Source organism: Canis lupus, chromosome 4 (genome assembly GCF_011100685.1).
Source record: "Canis lupus familiaris isolate Mischka breed German Shepherd chromosome 4, alternate assembly UU_Cfam_GSD_1.0, whole genome shotgun sequence".
Lineage (NCBI taxonomy): Eukaryota > Metazoa > Chordata > Mammalia > Carnivora > Canidae > Canis > Canis lupus.
The window spans coordinates 371,821-391,934 of record NC_049225.1 but is presented as its reverse complement, the minus strand read 5'-3'; the positions used below and the strand labels follow the sequence as shown (position 1 = coordinate 391,934).

The window sequence follows — 20,114 nt, the reverse complement described above, 5'->3', positions numbered from 1 at the left end:
AGACATTTGGTGATTGGCTTCTTTCATTTAGCATAATGTTTTCAAGGTTCATCTATGTTGTAGTGCATATCACTGCTTTATTTATTTGGAATAAATGTAGTGAGTATTATACTTATTTATACTGCTCAGTAATATTCCACTGTGCAGATATACCTTATTTATTAGGACAATTCATCAATTAACAAATCTACTTTTTGACTATTATGAATAATGCTGTTATGAAAATTCAAATGCAAGTTTGTGGGAACGTGTTTTCCTTTCCCTTGGGTATATGTACCTAGGAGTGGAATTGCCAGGCTGTACGATCATGGGTAATTCTACAGTTAGCCATTTGAGGAACTGCCAAACAGTTTGTCAGAGTCACTGCACTGTGTCACATGAAGGATTTTTAGTTTGTTTCTCTCTTGCAGCCTCCCAGAAAAGTACAGATTACCAGTAAGAAGCAGTTATACCCTGACCCATAAGGAAATTTTCTTATTGATGAGTCAAACTAAATTATTGCCTTCCCCAAACTAGGTTATGGGTGTAGTGGTGGTGGAAGGGGGTGGGGAGACAGGAGCACATGGTCTCTGGGTGGAATCCACACTTCCCAGGTTGGCATCCAAGGCCATATGGCAGGGACTTTGCAGTTTTATCTGTGTTTATTTATTTATTTGAAAGATTTTATTTATTTATTCTTGAGAGACACAGAGACAGAGGCAGAGACATAGGCAGAGGGAAGAGCAGGCTCCCCATGGGGAGCCCGATGCAGAACTCGATTCCAGGACCCCGGGATCACAACCTGAGCCGAAGGCAACACTCAATCACTGAACCATCCAGGTACCCCTTTATCTGTGTCAGGATTCAGACACTTCCACACTTCCAGTTGTACTGGGTGCAGATTGTGAAAGTCGTTGACAGGAGGTAGGAAGAAAGATGAACAAGGACCATAACTCAAGGTCTACTGCCCCCGGGGACTGTCTCTGAGTATGGTGGTAAAAGGACCTAAGAGCAGAAGCTAGTGAACCTTTCACTGAGGACTCTGAGGCTGGCAGATAAATACTCAGTGCCCATTGGCCCCCATACAGATGAGAGAAGTTCTTACTCCTTCATGGGCACTAACATATTTGAGAACATCGTGGCCAGGGTATCAGGACTCTCGAGGTGGCAATCAGATATACAGAATGATGAGACGTATTGAAGCAATTTTGTGGGCGGAGGACATGGGTGAGTGTGGGTGCTGGGGTGTGGAAATAACAGGTGTGATCAGGTCATTCCGAAAAACTCGTTCATCAACACCCAGAACATGCCTTTCAGGGGCTTTTTATTTTCCTGGGTGCCTACCTGAGGGGAGTCAACTGTCCTGCACTGGAAATGTGCTAAAAGCCAGGGAATTAGGCATACTGCAGTTAACATGGCTCCATTTGTTGTGAGATTTCAGAAGACATGAGGTGTAAACATAATTTTATGTATTGTTTTCTAATCATTTCCATTGGTTTTGGTCTTCAAATAAAAATTGATGGTAATATGTCACCTATCTCCTTCCTATTTGCTTTACCTTTTTCCTTTCAGGAACCTGTTTCAGCGAAGGTCTTGCTGGCGTTACATGCATCATGGACAAGATTGCACACACCTGGTGTACCTTCCTTTCTCAGCAGTCTACAGGTGCCAGTGGTCCTCTCTCAAGGTCAGTACACAGGGATGCCTGGGTGGCTCAGTGGTTGAACATCTGCCTTCAGCTCAGGGTGTGATCCTGGGGTCCTGAGATCAAGTCCTGCATTAGGCTCCCCCCTCTGCCTTTGTCTTTGCCTCTTCCTCTGTCTCTCATGAATAAATAAAATTTTAAAATCTTAAAAAAAAAAAAAAAGCATGGGCAGCCCGGGTGGCTTCATGCCCAGAGCGTGATCCTGGAGACCCGGGATCAAGTTCCATATCAGTGGGAGTGCAAGTGCCCTGCATGGAGTCTGCTTCTCCCTCTGCCTATGTCTCTGTCTGTCTGTCACTCTCTCTCTCTCTCTCTCATAAATAAAATATTTTAAAAAAAGCACACCTGCTCATCTTACCTTCCACTCACAACGCCCCGGGTTTTCCTCCCCAGGTACCAGATCCAATAATAAGAAAGCTAAACCTTTTCCTAAGGTATGTTTGTCCCATTCAGTCCAATAGAATGAGTTTACCTTTGCAGCTAGTGTGAATTGCATTTTCCACAAAGACCTCTTAGAAAATAAGACAGAGCTTAGGGCCTTTTGTTTCTTTCTGTTTGATTAGTAGGGAAAACTCTCCAAAATGCATTTAGGTTGCCTCCAGAATCGGGCATGTAACAGAATGAGTGATACTTCATTTCTCATAATGGAGGCCAGAAGAGGAGATAGAAGGCAGATGGAAGCACATGCTGTTAATAAGCTATAACAGAAGAGAACCAGTCCACCCACTGTCAGAGTGTGGGGCAGGGGACTTGTGTGCGTGAGGGTGGATGGTGGTGGGTGTCAGGGTGTAAGCTGAAATCCTGGATTCTTAAGGCTTAGGGGAAAAAAAAGTCTGTTCTATTCAGTGCTTATAATGTTAGACCAGTCCAGGTTATGTGGAGCCAGTTCACAAGCAGTATAATATTTCACTAATCAGTATCTGGATTTAGAAGATTTATGGTACAGTAAAATTTCAAAAAAAAAAAAAAAAAAAAGCCCAAAAACCCAGAACACTCCTTTATGTTCCATCACCTCTAAGTTATTTATTAATTAAATCTATAGATTTTTTCAGGAATCCATACTATGCGTACTGGTGATCTCGGTGTACACAACATGATTTTTAATACAGAAAACAACATGAAAACCATTACAGTAGTTGAATTTTTAATTTAAAAAAATCCCGAAGTTTATATGTTTTAACTGCTTAATAAAAATGTTAATATATACTTAATTTCATTGAAATACATTTTACATATAATACTGCGCAAATTTAAGGTTCATCTGATACATTTATATATTGTAATATGACTGTAGTGATAGTTATCACCTCTATTGTGTCATATATTTATCATTTCTTTGCTGTGGTGTGAATAATCAAGATCTTGCCCTAACTTGGCAAGTATGATGATTATAATACAATGTTGTTGTCTACTATACATTAGATCTTGATGATTATAATACCACATTGTTGTTATACTATACATTAGATCTTCAGGACTTATTTATTATTTGTAAGTTTTTACCCTTAAAAGACATGTCTCCTATTTCCCAACCCTCAGCCCCTGGTAATCACTATTTAAATTTAAAATAATGTGAATAGGCAAATATTTTGCAACCCAGAGGGTGACTGAGGGTCTTGTGCTGGGTCAGCTCTGTTTTGATTCACACTAAAACTGATATCATTGGCCATTCAGTATTCACCCAGAAAACCCCAATCACCCCAAACAAACCATGAATTTTGTGGTTTCCTTGAAGATTTTCAGGGCAAAAAGTTTTGTTATCACCTAATATATAACACGTCTAATTGGAGGAGAAAACTCTCCATTAGTGATGTCACTTTACAAGGTCTTTCACTAGGTCCTTGGCATCCAAATGAGCCTTCTGTTCTGCTGCTTTCCTATCACCTTGGACCTGGGCTCAGCCAAGCATGTTTGAACAAAGCAAGTCTTCAGCTTACAAGGAAATTTTCCTAACAGTGGCCAAGAAAGTGAAATTTTTCTCCGTATGATTTACAGTCTTTAAGAACAAACCAGCATTCTTCTCTGTTTCTCTCTTTTGTCTACTCAATCCCCATCCCTACTGGCGTGACATTTATTTTTCCAGACGTTTTAAATAAATGTATTATTTTACTTTCTGGCATGTTGTACAGAATCTCCCTTTTTATTCATTTGTTGTAACATAGGGAGGGCAGGATGGAGGCAAAATCTACCCATGTGCCTCCTGAAACTCTTGAACCCTGATTGCCTAACCCCATTGCTTGTCTTGGATATGTTCCTTCTAATTCAGCCTGTTCTCTGCTCTCTTTTTTTCAAACTACGTTCCCATCTCACATAATGGGACAATTGAACTCAAGCTTTCTAGGACAGTCTAGATTGAGGACTGTCTGGGGAGGATGCAGAAGTGAAGGACAGGAGATTCCTAGCTTTATGGAGGCTTTGGTCCTCCAGCCTTTGAAGGGACACAGCACATTACTGTCTATGCAGGGCCAAACTGTACAAGATCTAAAATGACTCCAAGGGTGGAAAAATATTACAAAAATGGACCACAGTGTTACAGATGTGAGGGATCTGGCTGCTTTATATAAACATAGAGACAAACCCAGGGCATCACCCCACGGAGGATGACTAAGGGAATGTCATAATGCAAATTGCTCCCAAGACGTCAATGGGAAGTAGCCCCCTTACCAAGCCCCGGGGCCCTGCCCCATCCAATCTACTCCCTGTCAGAACTCCCTGAGCAATTCATATGTTAACACTTGGCCCAGCAGTTTCCTCCACAAACCTGGTCCAGACCCATAGCCAGCAGCTCAGCCCATGCCTACCCCACATTACCACTTGTCAAATATCGTGAACACCCAGTTGGCGGAGGGGTTTCTGTTCCCTCCCCTCCATCATCCCATGGGCACCATATCATGATTCCTCATTCCTCAGCGAAAGATGCTGGGGGGATGAAGCTTCTAGAGTCCAGATGCCTCTCAGAGTTCTCTGCTGGCTGCATTTCTCCATTCAGCTCCTGAAGAAACGCCAACAGGTGCAAGGCCACGGAATCAGTTCTGTTTTTAGAAAGCCTGATACAGGCAATTTTTTGCAGCTTATTTTTCATCTTTTCTTTCTCCTTTGATTTCTGGTCTATTTTCATGCCCTCTATGAAATGATGGATGGCCTTGTCTTCTCTTTTCATTTCATACAGCTGGAAGTTGCCATAACGCAGATGGAGCACTTGTTTGGCTCCAGGAGAAAGCTCTTTGCTGAATTCTTTTTGGAAGTAGTGCTCTGCTTTGTCGTACTGACCTGCTTGGGCATAGAGGCAGGCCAGATAGGAGCAGACACAAGATAGGTTTGCATTGGCCTCATCCACTCTCTTTAAATGATACACAGCTTGTCCCATGGCTTCTTCTAACTTCTCTCTCTTCCCGTACATTTCATTCTTTCCTGTGTCCTGCAATAGGTCGAGGACTTTTGTCCTATAGAGGCATCCAATATGCCAGTGCAGGTAGGCATTGTTTGGCATGCCTTCTAGAGCCTTTTTTAGCAGTTCGACAGCTTTGTCCAGTGCTCCTTTTCTTTGATACAGTTTTGCTGCTCCGCAAAGCACATCTGTTGCACATGAGGTTTCCTCCAGCACTTCCTCAATAAGACTCTCCCCTTCCCCTTCTTCCTTCATCTTTTGAAGTTTCAGAGCCAAAAGGACTTTCACATATTGGTTGTCAGGATTCAGCCGAATGGCCCGCCTCAGAGGGTTGATGGGATTCTGAGGCAGTGGCCAGGTCTCCAGCCGGTAGCTCGCAATGGCTAGTCCGGAGATGAATTCCGGGTTCTTGGGATTCCTTTCCAGAGCCTTCTCAAAGCACACCTTGGCCCTCTCGTTGTGCTTCCTGCCACACTGTAACCGGGCCCACCCCTCCTGGAAGTCTAGTTCAGGGCTCTCTAAGCTGTAGGGGCTGTGAGACTTCTCACATACTCGTCTTACCTTGTCCACGTAAATCTGAGCATCTGCAAATCTGCCCAGGTGATAATAGACCCAGGCATAGTTACCCCAGGTGACCAGACTTCGGATCTCTGCTTGATCAGAGTGCTCCCGCTGGATCAGCTCCTCTGCCTGCCAGAGGCATTCCAGGGCTGCCTTGTTGTGGCCTCTGCGGTGTTTTATGTAGGCCAGTATGTTGAACACTGTGGCTTTGAACTCATTGTTCTGGAATTCAGTTGCATCGCACACTTTGTCTTCAAAATCATCCAGGGACTTTCCTCCATCCACCAAGGTCCAGGTGAAATGGCATTTCAGTTGCCACAGGCAGCTCTCTAAGGCCTTCCTGGTGCTCTCACTGGAAGGCAAAACAGAAAGGTGATGCTTTGAGACACAGCATGGATTCTCCTGACAAGAAACGGGAAGCATGGCAGTACAGATCTCCTCCTCCTCTTCCTCAGGGCTTTTACCCCAATCAAAAAAGAACAATATTTCCTTTTTGTTTCTGTATTTTGGTGTATGCGTTAAATGCACGGGGACACAGGGGTTAGGTGATGTGGGTAGTGGAAGGATTAGGGAAAGGGCCATGGTTTTTATGAGAAAGAAACAAACAGGGCAGGAGCAGGGGGAGGGGCAGAGGGTGCAGCAGACTGCCCAATGAGCAGGGAGCTCAATATGGAACTTGATCCCAGGACCCTGAGATCATGACCTGAGCTAAAGGCAGCTAAAGGCAGCTAAAGGAAAGCTAAAGCTAATCCACTAAGCCATGCAGGTGCCCTGACTTGATGCAGTTTTTAAGAAGAAAGGCTATTTGATTGCTTTATGTTCTTCATCTTACCTAGCATTTACTTTTGTATTTGAAAATTTTAGCTTTGGAATTGTATATTCTGTTAATGTCTCCCCAGGTTGATTTTAATCTCATTACCCCTATGCATTGTCTTTTGTATTTTTAGCTTCTTGGTCCTTAATTTGTCCTTTTTGTCCTTATTGCTATTTCTTATTATTTGAGTTTTATATCCTTAACTGATTTTATTTGGTCATCCAAACTTTTTTTTTTTTATCAAATTGGTTTTGTCTTTTGTTTTTTAAGGCAATTTTGGTTTTGTTTTTGTTTTGTTAAGATTTTATTTGTTTAATCATGAAAGACACAGAGAGAGGCAGAGGGAGAAGCAGGCTCCCTATAGGGAGAGCCTGATGCAGGACTCCATCCCAGAACCCCAGGATCATGACCTGAGCCAAAGGCAGACACTCAACCTCTGAGCCACCCAGGTGCCCCTTATCTTGTCTTTTTATTAATTCAGCAATCTCTGTTCTCATTTTGTCTGAACTTTCCCATTTTAACTATTTAAATCATATTTCAATAATTCTAAATTCTTATTTCCTCTGCTTTTGCATCATCATACTACTTTAGTATTATGTATGTTAGCAATGTTTTAAACTTTTTTTAAAAGGTTTATTTATTTATTTATTTATTTATTTATTTATGATAGACAGAGAGAGAGAGAGAGAGGCAGAAACACAGGCAGAGGGAGAAGCAGGCTCCATCCATGTCGGGAGCCCGACGCAGGACTCGATCCCGGGACCCCAGGATCGTGCCCTGGGCCAAAGGCAGGCGCTAAACCACTGAGCCACCCAGGGATCCCATGTTTTAAACTTTTATCTTGAAATAAAATGTAATCTTTTTCTCCCCTCCACCTCACTGCTATCTCTTAGACTGACATCTTAACATTTCTCATTTGTATTGGTCTATTAAAATCTTTGCATTTGTGGCTTTAATTATCTTTTGAAATTTTATTTTTCCTCTCCTGTGGTTTGTGTTCACAGTATTGGAAGTGTGGTTACAGGAGGAGGTTCACAAGATACCTAGCATCTTTTCTTATGGGTAATGCTCTTTTTCCCTTAAGGGACTCTTGCAACTCTTCTAAGAAGAATTCCATTCCCTTCAGTATTGGTTCTTTAAAACAAAATTAAAATAAAATAAAAGTAAAGTAAAATAAGGAAAACTCACCACACAGAAACCCTATCCTGAATAACTTCAGAGATGAGAAGGTTAAAAATCATTAACTGCCCAAAATCATTTCTCATTTCTCTGCATTGCCTCTGTATTAGAATCCCTGAAACATTGCTTTTTCTCATTTAAAAATATATTTTTTCATAGTATGTGTTAATTAGCCCTTTTATGAGGAGCCAATATTCTAAATATTATAGATTCTGACATAGACAAACAGTAGATGCATGGAAAGTTACACAGTGTGCCAAAAACCATCTTTGAAATACTTGTCAAGTGTTTCAAATGGAAGATTATATTCCCCCATTCTTCCTGCCCCCTATCTCTCACTTTTTACACCCTCTCCCTCTCTCCTTCCCATCCAAGTTGATGATTACATTGGGGCTGGGCACCCAAACTCAAGTGGAAGCTGGAAATGGAAACAAGAGGCAGGTGGGAGCCAGTGGTCTGGAGTTAGGGAGAATACTGTGCTTGCTGGAGGGCTCAAGGGGATGTGATCTGCAGCATGCCCTGGAGAGATGGTGACCTAGAGGCACATGGAGTAGATACAAAGTCTAGGTCCCTCAAGCTTTCCATGGTCGTGTTCTGGCCCTCCTGGGCTCCAGTTCTGCATGTGGGTCCTGAGCCATTCCAGGAACTTTAAGTCAGTTCCTGTTCATTTATGCTACTTGAGTCAGATGGAGACTTAACTACTCCAAGTAGAATAAACAGAAAAGAGGAAGGAGAATGGGTAGGAGTGTCTGCATGGGGAAGGACCCTCTGTCCTCTTGAAGTCCTGGACAGGCCTTAGTGGAGAGCCAGGTTGTCTGAGCCTCTTAATATAATATGCGGTGGGATGGGTGGTGTGTGTGTGTGTGTGTGTGTGTGTGTGTGTGTGTGTGTGTTTGTGAGCCTAGGAGAATACCTGGTGTGATATCTGGCATGCTAATGACAGTAGACTTCCCTTGAAAATTTCATGTCCAATCTGATCTATTTTTCTTCCCAATAAGATTACATAAACGTAGCACATAAGCTCTTTAGCAACTCTCTCCTTTAATTAAAAAAATTTTTTTTAAGATTTATTTATTTGAAAGAGAGTGCACACACTCAAGCACATGAGCATGTGAGTGCAGCAGGGAGAGGAGAGGGGCAATGGAAGAGAGAGAATCTCAAGCAGACTCCCTGCAGAGTATGGAGCCCTATGTGGGGCTTAATATCAAGACCCTGAGATCATGACCTCCACAGAAATCAAGAGAGGGATCCTTAACTGACTAAGTCCCCCTGGGTGCCTGGCAACTTTCATTTTTTATAAGAGAAACAGAAAGAGTGAATACAGTTGAAATTATCTCCAACATATAAAGCCTATAGTCAATTGTGCATTTGCAGGATAGAGGCATTTACTATACACACATGTAAAATCTTTGAGTATCCATTCCAAAGCATCCAATTTCACTGTGCGATTATGGGCTTTCATTTCCACGAATAAATCAGAAGTTGGTTCCAGACACTTGCTTCCTGGACTGAGACTTCTGAGACTTATGCTCCTGATGACTGTAGAAGTTCCAACTGTTTACACACATCAGTTTCTTCCTCTGCTTCTTGTCTGCATAAAAGTCACAGTGACACTGTTCACCAGGTTCAGAGCTAATGCTGCACCAGTGTCTGAGGGCAGTACTAGCACCGAAGAGCCTGTTAGAAATGCCCATCCTTGGACCTCTGTGGAGGCCGAGAAAATTAGGGCCATTCAAGTTTAACATTGGCACAAGTACAGCCATTGTAGCTTTGGCAGCCATCTCAGGCCACTGTGACCAGGCCACTGTGACCAGGTACTGAACTCTACCTTACCCCGGCTACAAAAAACCCACAAAGCACGCCCTTATCGGAATAAGGAAGCAAGAGCTTGTGAGACCTCTTTACTGGAGATTCTCACACCCCCACCCTTACTGCAAAACCCCACCTTACCCCTAGACCAGCCCATAAAAACCCAGCTATAACCCACCTCGGGGTCCAAGTCCCTGCTCCGCTGTGTTGGGTATACTTGGACCCAAGCTCTACCTTGCTAATAAGACCCAGCTGTAATTCACCTCGGGGTCCAAGTCCCTGCTCTCTGTGTCAGATATACTTGGACCCAAGCTCGAGCTTGCTAACAGCTCCTTGGTGGTTTTCTCCGATTCGCAATCTTGGGCACATCACCTCAACCTAGGATTACCAAATCAGAATCTGAAGTGGGGAGTTGAGTCCAGGAATTGTTTTTAGCAAGCCCTCCAGATAGATCTTATGCATGCTCAAATTTGAGAACCACTGTCTTAGAGCACAGGGCCAATGCCTGGCAACAGCACCTAATTACTAAGGGATCAAAGAAAATTAGAAGAGAGACTGATGGGTCTGTGTTATTATGGGACAGAGTCTAAGAGAAGACTATGCTAAAGTTCTAAGAAGTTAGAAAAGGTTTCTAAATATTCTGAATTACCCTAGAAACAGACATCTGGAAATACATCAGATCTTTTTCTTTCCTGTCAGACATGCAGAGTTGCAGAAAAAGTATCACTTCGAGAAGAGAGATCAGGAAACTTATAGAAGCAGGGCAATGTGTCCTTTAGGAAGTCAAAGCTGGGGCTGGTGTCCCTGCACTCTGGAGCTCCCAGGGCTGAGGCTGAGGCTGAGGCATCTAGTCTGGCTATCCCACCCTCACATTGGAGAAAACAGAAAGCTCCCTTCCTACCCTACTTCCTCCCAGGGCAATCGGTGCAAAAGAGCATTTTAGAGGTGGGGGCTCTTTTCTTCAAGCATCTGACCTCCAATCCATACTTCAGAGAGAAGGACTTAGGCCAATCAGTAGCATTTGGGGGTAAAATATATTCTGTTGAATTAATGACTATATCTTATCAGCCCTAATACAAATCTAAGATGAATGAAAGGAAATCTACCTTCGCATGAGTTGGGGTTGCTGCCTGGAGTACATCTTAACCATATCTGCTAAAAACAGATCCTTCATTAAATAAGAATCTTACTGGGACGCCTAGGTGGCTCAGTGGTTGAGTGTCTGCCTTTGGCTAAAACCCCTTCCCCCCCATCCGATGCCCTGCATGGAGCCTGCTTCTCCCTCTGCCTGTGTCTCTGCATCTCTCTTTCTGTGTCTCTCATGAAGAAATAAATAAAATCTTAAAATAAAATAAGAATCTTATTAAAAGCCTCTCACTTAATCCTTTCAAATAGGAAACAAAAGAGAGTCTTCCCTGCCCCACCCCATCTTTAAATGAAGCACCTGCCTGATTGAAGCACCTCTCTCTCTTTCTCTCCTCCTTCCTCCCTCCTTCCTCTGGACCTCATCTGTCAGCATCCCTGTGAGGCACCCTGAGGAAGCTTGACAGAGTTGGGGCAGAAAAATCTCAGAAATAAGCCAGCCAGCATTGGCAAGAGGAACACTAGGCCTTGCAGCTAGAGCACCACAAGGCTGCAAACAAATGCAGAAGCAAAACAAGTCAGGAACTTAGGCTTTAGGAGGGTGGCCATGTGGGATTTGCATTCACAGCAAGAGACTGGATATTTTCAGCACAATCAGGGCAGGAGCATTTTTACCTCATGATTGTGGAGTGCTTCTTAGCGGTGCTGGAAGGCTGTGGCTCTGGCTACGGTGCTCTTCAGAAGTCTCCCTCCTCTGCCTCCGAGAGAGACACTAAGGAAACCTGTATATGCAAGCACTTCCTGGCGCTTCTTCCTTGTTTTCCTGCAGTTCACTTTAGGAAACAGAAACTGAAACTGGACAGTAAAACTGGTCTGGCTCTACTAGGAAATGAATCTTGAGTAAGAGCCCCGCCTCCAGCACCCTGTGTCCCCCACCCTGTAGTGAGCCAGAACTTCTTCCTTCAGGCTGTAATGATGTCCTAGATCAGCTGACATCAAGGGAGCCCAGCTTGGAGAAGGATGCGGGTACCAAACACCAAGCAGCTTGCTTCATTACCACAATGTTTACCCATCCTCCCTGTGCTCACCCTTATTACCCTGTGGTCTGTGGGCCCCTGAAAGGAAGAGGGCTGTTTCATTAAGGACTGAGTGTCTAGTCCCTGCATTAGTATGGGGCACATGACAGGCATTCAGAAGGTAGAGGCTGAATGAATGAAAACATGATCAGAACCATGGGCTCTGATGCCCTGTCTGGATTTGAACCCAGGCTCTGTGTATGTGCTGTGACACTGGAAATTACTGAATGTTTCTCGTGCTTTCGTCTGTCCTCCTGTGAAATGCTGATCCCACTACTACTACCCAACTCATAATAGTGCTGTGTGAGGATCAAATCGGTTAAAGCATGAAATGTCCTTAATATAGTGCCTGGCACATAAGAAGTGCATGCTACCTTTTATTATAATTAATAGCTAAAGTCATTAACCAACATTAACCAAAGAGGCCAGAAGGGAAATTTTTAAAAAGATTTTATTTATATATATTTATTTATTTATTTATTTATTTATTTATTTATTTATTTATTTAACAGAGAGAGAGAGAGAGTGGGAGCACAAGCAGGGTGAGCAGCAGGCAGAAGGAGAAGCAAGCTCCCCCCTGAGCAGGGAGCCCTGTGGGGGGCTGGATCCCAGGACCCCAGGATCATGCCGAGGCAGACGGTTCACCAACTGAGCCTCCCAGGTGTCTCAGAGGAGACACTTTTGATGTTGCCTTTTCTGGAATGTTAGCTCCTCTCAGGGTCCACCATCCATCCCTCATGAGCACTAACCCTAAGCCAAATGCCTTCTAATACCTGTACACGTCCTGGGCTTTCCTGAACACCGCGACACTTAAAATCCTGTGGGTATCCAGCACTCCTATGTCACCATTTGCCAGCGCAGTGGTTTGCTATGATGGAGGAAATGTATTTTCTTTGCTTTTTCCTTATTCATACCGTTGATTGCAAAGGGATTACTGTGTGTGTAGACCCAAGAGGAAAAAAGGTAACAACACTTGGAGACTTTGACCGCAGGAAATTATGCTGAGCATGACTGACGCCTATTCTCCGGTACAATTGAATACAGCTGAAGCAGGTAAATCAGTCTTGGAGAAAGGCTTATTTATGGCAGGTTGTGTCTGCGTGCTGCAGGGGGAAGCAGAAGCTCCTCCTCTTGACAGTCCTCTACCCTTTTATTGGGACACACAGTCAAGCCTACTCCAATTGGAAACCCTTACTTTTAGGTGTCATTCATGAGTTATAAATTCTAGTATGTATTTACAGAAATGTATGTTAGGGGCACCTGGGTAGCATGGTCAGATAAGCATCTGCCTTTGGCTCAGGTCATAATCTCAGGGTCCTGGGATGGAGTCCTGCATCAGGCTCCCTGTTCAGTGGGGAAGTCTGCTTGTCCCTCTGCCTCTGCCCCTCCCCCTGCTCATGCTCTCTCTCAAATAAATAAATAAAATCTTAAAGAAAAAGAAATGTACGTTAGATGTACAAGAAATGCTGCAGAAGGAAACTAGGAAAACTGGGATTTTTTTTGTTGTTTGTTTGTTTTGAATTTGCACTCAAGTGAACTATTGGATCGCAATGTTTAAATCTTATTATAGAGGTACCCAGAGGGGAGAAGCACAGGGAAAGCACGTTTTACTCTTCAGATATCTGTATGGCAAGCACCTGTGTACGTTCACACAAGAAGTACGCACCAGCTGCTCTGGTAGCTGAGTGAGTGTTAGTATATGTAGTGTAAATGCAAAAATAGAAACTGGAAAAGAAAACCAAGTCTCTTCTGGTAATATTTCTATTATGAGAAAAATGAAGCTTCCCCAGTGAGAGTTCTGATTATTCCAGTTCTTACAACTATTTATGTATCTGTGTCCCAGAATATAGGCCTAGGGCTATCCCTGTCTCAGTGTGGACTAGAGGAGAGTCCTTGTCTACTGTTTTCAGAATGAGGAAAGCCATTTCCATATTGTGTGGCCACATCAGCTACAAAGTGGTATAATCCACCAGTTCCCACATTGCCATCAACCAAAGGTGATTTCAGTTTCACCTGGGGACCTGCCACAAATGCAAATTCTCAGGCTCCATCTTCAGTAAAATGAGTCAGAAATTCTAGGAGTGGGGCCAAGCAATCTCTGTGTTAGTAAACTTTCCAAATAATTCTAATACTTGCCATAAAGTCTGAAAACCACATCATATTTTGACTGTAAGTAAAAATTCTTTTAAGTCCATAAAACAAAATTCTATAGGTTTTTCTTGAGATTTATGGAGAAAATGGCCCTCTTTTTTGTTCAATGTCCCTGCAGAGAATGTTTGATGAAAGCTTTGTCCACCTAGATGAGTGAGTGGCTAGTTCAATACACACCTGCTAGAGGACCCTTCACACCCTAAATATCCACAATCTCTTAGTGATGCTCCATTCCCCTCAATGGACAGGGTGTGACTTCCTGTGGTCTGGTGGGAACAAACCTCAAAGACTAGATGTGATAACTCTTGTATGCCCTGTGCTCTGGTGGGGCACAAGAACCATAATAGACATCCCAACTGAAGAAAAATGGAGGAAGCTCAGAGATTTCGAGTCAGTGGTAATGATGAAAGTCCACTGGATAGGCATTTGGAAGATTCTTTCTTTTTTTTTCTTTTTTTTTTTAATTTTTTTAAATTTATTTATGATAGTCACACACAGAGAGAGAGAGAGAGGCAGAGACACAGGCAGAAGGAGAAGCAGGCTCCATGCACCGGGAGCCCGACGTGGGATTTGATCCCAGGTCTCCAGGATCACGCCCTGGGCCAAAGGCAGGCGCCAAACCGCTGCGCCACCCAGGGATCCCTGGAAGATTCTTTCTTAAAGCCAGATTCTACTCTCTGATGGGAATCTTGCCCTCATTTTCCAGACCTCTAGTACCATCCTCTGGGAGGCTTTTGGGACGTTAACTCTCTTGTTCCCCCATCCTCCCCCATGGGCTGTGTTCTGTGTTCACCTTCTGGGCCCTGGAGACTCCTGTGCTCACACAGAACTTTTGTTGATCGTGTCGCTTGGCAGAGAGCATTTATTCAAAGTCCCAGTGCCTTCAACGAATGCCTCAAATATTTGTTAGTGTCTGATTCTGAGAATAAAAAGAGTTTTAAAATTCAATCGGGGTGCTTGGGTGGCTCAGTGATGGAGCATCTGCCTTCAGCTCAGGGTGTGACCCTGGGGTCCTGGGCTGGAGTCCTACATCGGGCTCCCCACAGGGAGCCTGCTTTTCTCTCTGCCTGTGTCTCTGCCTCTCTCTGTCTCTCATGAATAAATAAATAAAATCTTAAAAAAAAGAAGGTTGATTATCACAGAAGCATTGATAAGTAAAAGGGGGATGAAAAAGACCACACAAGGGTATGAGGGACAGCAGAGGAGATGTGTGGAAATGTGTCTCTGCACATCTATCAATTTCTGGTTCTTTGTGAAACTTAGCAGTGGGAGCCTTTTGGCCTCTCTCACCAGCTGCCCTGCTGGGTCTCTGGAAGCAAAGCAGTGGCTACTTCAGTTTCCAACCAGACTTTGCACCTTCCTTTGGGTTCCTCTCACATTTACCAAAGGGCTACAGGCAGACACCGCCCCCTGCCCCATAACACACAAGGCCAAGTAACACAGGTGAACTCACCCTTCCATGTCAGGTCAGGGAAGGCTCACTGTGAACTTTCTGGAGCTTATGATATGATGGCAAGATTAAACCTTCACACATCTGATGACAGAGAGGGGAAAACGCTGCAACACTGGCAAGTGCCTGGGAAGGATAAAGCTCTTCCTTGTTTATTGGGAAATGAGGAAACTGGAGGGTGTGTGCTGCCGATGAAAGCACAACATTGCAGTGTGATCTTGAAGAGCTGTGTGCCCTTCATCTTGGTGCATTTGCATTCATCACATTACTTGATGCCTTTTGGGAGTTCAAGAAAAGTTTGTTGCACAGAAAGTAAATTCCTGAGCATGGATGAGATAGCAAAAGAGACAGCAGAGTGGGACAGGTGGAGAAAAGCCATCAGAGCAAAGGTCCAAGTCATGGCTACATTTTGAAGGATTAGTTACGATGGATCTCATTATGGATGGATGAAGAGAGTGAGAGGACACGCTGTGTATATCAGGGTGGGGTGAGTGGGTGAGTGGGTGGGTGGTGGCAGTAAAATTGAAGGCATGAATGAAGACCTGGGAACCAGAGACTCGTCCGTTATGTGCAGAGATCCTCAAATGTTGCTAAGTGTGGCTTGTACTCAGCAGGAACTAGTTGCAGAATGGATACCATTGGAGTGGTCACAGCACTCCAGTGCGATTACCTTTGGTTTTGAATTTGTTTTTAATATATGCTTTGGGTATCAAATTCAAAATTTAAAAATTGGGCAGTCCGGGTGGCTCAGCAGTTTAGCGCCGCCTTCAGCCCAGGGCGTGATCTTGGAGACCCTGGATCTGGTCCCATGTCAGGCTCCCTGCATGGAGCCTGCTTCTCCCTCTGCCTGTGTCTCTGCCTCTCTCTCTCTCTCTCTGTCTCTCTCTGTGTGTCTCTCATGAATAAATAAATAAAATCTTTTTAAAAATAAATAATAAATTTTTAAAAATTAAAAAAATTAAAAAATCTATACAATTGAAATATAGAAGTCTTCCTCCAATACAGACTCTCAGATAACCTGCTCCTTCCCTGGAGGCTACCCTAGAGGAAATATATTCTTTCCCAAATAGTCTATGCATAATGTGATATGCTTTTTTTCCCTCCTCCTACCCTTCCTTCCTTCCTTTGAACAATGTTATCAGCATGCTGTATACACTCTTCTGCACTTTTATTTTTTTAATTTTTTAGTGTATTGAAGAGATAGTGCTCCATGTTTTTACATTTAGAACTGCCTTATTATTTTTTATGATAGTCGCATGCAGTTCTGTGTTTGAAATAGGAAAATTGAATTAATGAGTCTCTAGTGATGGGCATTTGAGTTGTTTGTTATTATAAACGAAGCTTCATGAGTATATACATGTCTTTGCATGCATACGCAAATACAGGATAAATTAATGAGTGGAATTGCTGGGGCGGAGATTCATGAAATGCTTAATTGCTATCAACAAATACCTTCCATCTGCATGATTTATAACCTAAACAGTGATGCATGATAAAGCCTGTTTCCCCACATCCTTGTTAGCATTCTTTCCAGAAGATGTTTCTTTAGTTGACCTGAAATGGTCTCTCTTAATAGTATTGGTTTGCTTTGCTCTTAACAAGAATGACATGGACAATCATTTCACGTGTTTAAGCCATTTTAATTTCCTGACCTTTGCCCATTTGTCCAAAGAGTTGATTTTTCCTTATTGATGAATAGGACTGTTTCAGCATTAAAGAAGTTAATCCTCTCCCCAGTAATGTGCTGAAACAGTATTTTTAAGTCTGTCAGGGACTTTCTGAAGGTTTCTCATCTATGAAATGTGTTTTTAATGTGGTTGGATTGCTGAATACTTTTGCCTTTTGTGTTTTGTTTCATATGTTAAACTTCCAGACCCTGTGATTTTAAAAATGTTCTCAAGAATTCCTGTAGAAATGTTGTGATTTCTATTTTTTAAACATTCACATATTTGAATTGTATGGAATTCATTTCAGAGCACAAGGAGCGAGGAAGAAGACCAGGCCTCGGCGATGTTGTCTTCACTTGTTCCCTTGGCAATGTCGAGTGCCTACTGTGTGCCAGGCCACGTGCAAGGCACTGGGTGAGATCTGGGTATTGCAAACAGAGACTGAACCAGAGTCCCATAGCCCCAGAGCAGGTGCTCACTTTCAAGGGGGCTTGAGCTCAAAATAGCTATAGGACAGAGGAGAAGTGATTCTGCATTTCCAGGTCTAGATGAGAGAATTTGGCGAGCCTGGAAAAAGAGACAGCAATTATTGGCTATTATTGGATGGCTCAGTCAGCCATCTGGTCCAGTTCCTGCGAGTTGCAGCTGCTCTGTGTCCCTGTTTCTATTCCCTTGGTGACCATCTCACCAGGTCTCCTTACCCCTCTCTCATTGTCACTCTGGCTCTTCTCTATCTGAAGCCCCAAGGCCTCCTTATGGGCTTTCTCTAGGGCCTTCTGCTCCTTGGGTGGTGGGCCCGCCATTCCCTCTGTCATTTTCTCAGCCACTGGGCAGAGGGGACAACTCTGCCAGCACCTGAAGGCAGACTGTCCAACCAGTGCCCCTTTCTATTCAGCTCATGAGAATCTGGAGAGTTCCCAACCCACAGCATCAGAGACATTCACAGAGAGTCGTTTGTGGGCAATTTTTCTGAGGTTAATGATCAGCTTTTCCTTCTCAGTCATCGTCTCGTTGATGTTTAGGCCCTGTAGGTAGTGGCAGATGGTGGTGTCATCACGCAGCCACTGGTACTGCTGGAAGTTCCCGTGGCACGGGTGGAGAACTCGTTTCTCTGTGGGAGTCAGATCCTTACTGAATTATTTCTGGAAGTAATACTGTGCCTTATCATACTGAACCGTTATGAAATAGAGGCAGGCAAGGTCTGAGCAGGCATGGGGAAGGTTGATATTCATCTTGACAACTTTCTTAGAGTGATCCACTGCCTGCCTTGTCATCTCTTGCAGCTCTTCCTCATTCTCCTTGGTGGTGTACCTCCATGACCTCTGTATTTGCCTGATTTTTGCTCTGTAGCAGCATCCTATCTAATAGGCATAGTTTGGCACCGATTCTAAAGCCTTCTTAAGTAATTCTATAGCCGTGTCTAGAGTACCTTTATTTTGGTAATATTTGGCTGCTCTGCAGAGTACATCTGTTGGGCACAGTGTTTTCTTCAAGGCTGCTTCCACTAGCTTATCTCCTTCAGCTTGTTTCTGGATCTTCTGGAGCATCAGAGCCAGGAGAACCTTAATATACTGGTTGTCGTGATTCAGTTGGATGGCCTGCCTCTGAAGGCAAATGGTGTTCTCTGTTGGTACTTTGTCACCCAGACAATAGAATGTGATGGCCAGTCCCAGGGAGAATTCTGGATTGGTGGGTTTCTTTTGCAAAGCCTTCTCCAAACACTCCTTAGCTCATTCATACTACTTTTCTTCGCACTTTAAAAGTGCCCATCCTTTTTCTGTCAGTCGCAGGGCATTTGCTTTTAGAGGAGCTTGCAAACTTCTTGCAAAGATGTCCTACCTTGTCAATGTAACCCTGTGCTTTCTGGAAGCCTACCCATGTGATAATAGACCCAGGAATAGTTTCCCCAGGTGACCAGACTTCAGATTATGCCTTGGCTGGCATGTCCATGTAAGATAAACTCTTTTGCTTGCTGTAAGTATTCCAGAGCCGCCTTATTCTGGCCTCTGAGGTGTTTAATGAAGGAAAACAGATTGTACATGATTGCTTTGAACTCTTTGTTTAGAAACTGTACCTGATCATGCACTGTTTTCCAAATCATGTAAGGAACTTTCTTCATCATATAAATTCCAGGTAAAATGGCATTTCAATTGTTGTAAGGTATTTTCCAGGGAATGTTCGGTGATTTCACTGTAGGGGGAGAAAAGCAGACATTTGGGGTGTGAATGAGCAGTTGTACAAAGCAACAGGCTTAGGGCATGATCACTTCTGGGAAGGATGCTCAAACAGTGCTGCCACTCTGATCTTGTTCTTCCAGCCTCCACAAATGAATGAAATGGGGAAATGAATTTCTGTTGTTTATAAGCTACCCAAACTGTGGTATTTTGTCATAGCTCCCCACCCCCACCAATGGATGGAGATGATGGAATGGCCCAGAAAGAAGGAAAAGTGGAGGAAATTTATTACCAAGGGACACCCCACTTCCACATTCTTAGTGAAAAATGTGAAGAGAGGTCTTGGAGAACCAACTGCAAAGGAAGGAAATTTCTCTGTAGAAATTGTTGGAGAATGGTGTGGTAGTTGAGTAATAACATTTAGTGAGGTTGTTTTTTGTTTCTTCTCTCAAGCATGGAAACCAAGGTTTAAGCCTGGATTTCTGATCCATCAGAATATTCAGGGAAACTAAGAGGAAATGCTGGGCTTATGACACCAAGAGATAAGAAGGGAATAGTTTGGGGCTCTGTGTGAATAGGTGTCCCGTGGGGGTCCTCTCATAGGGATGGAGTATTAATTTATTCACGTTGGCCTAGGACACCCTTTTGGTCACCATCTCTTCCTTTGCTGAGCTGGTTCTTTGGGCAGATTCATGAACTAGAACAACTCGAATACTTTCCACTCTCTACCTGTGTGGGTGCCACCTGATGCTGTGGTCCACCACCTTTTGCTCAGTGGTCACAAAGATAGTCATTGGTTTCCTTACAGAGACAGACAAACATCTGAGATGAGAGAGAAACATGACAAAAAGAGCCCACATGCAAATGTTATTCACAAAAATCAAAGGACAAACTAGAAAACAGAAATTAAAAGATTATAAGCATGACAAAAGGTAGTCTTTTAATACCTAGAAGGCTCTTCTAGTATTAGTGTTTCAAAAAATACTAATATAAGAAGGTAGTATAAAATTAACCAACATACATACCAAAAAATGGCCACTAATCAAAGAAATGCAAATTAAATCAACAATATTTTGAT

At 43.3% G+C, this 20,114-nt stretch overlaps 1 protein-coding gene and 1 pseudogene across 1 annotated transcript; both read right to left on the bottom strand.

Annotated features, from left to right (window-relative positions):
• Positions 1–2,681: 2,681 nt before the first annotated feature.
• IFIT2 (interferon induced protein with tetratricopeptide repeats 2) lies at positions 2,682–11,377 on the bottom strand. The gene is made up of 2 exons (XM_038533770.1): positions 11,194–11,377; positions 2,682–5,985 (listed from the first exon to the last, which is right to left on the bottom strand). The coding sequence occupies exons 1-2, from the start codon at positions 11,196–11,198 to the stop codon at positions 4,584–4,586; spliced, it is 1,407 nt and encodes a 468-aa protein (XP_038389698.1). The 5' UTR covers positions 11,199–11,377; the 3' UTR covers positions 2,682–4,583.
• Positions 11,378–16,828: 5,451 nt separating this feature from the next.
• Positions 16,829–19,830, bottom strand: LOC100685371 (annotated as a pseudogene).
• Positions 19,831–20,114: the final 284 nt, after the last annotated feature.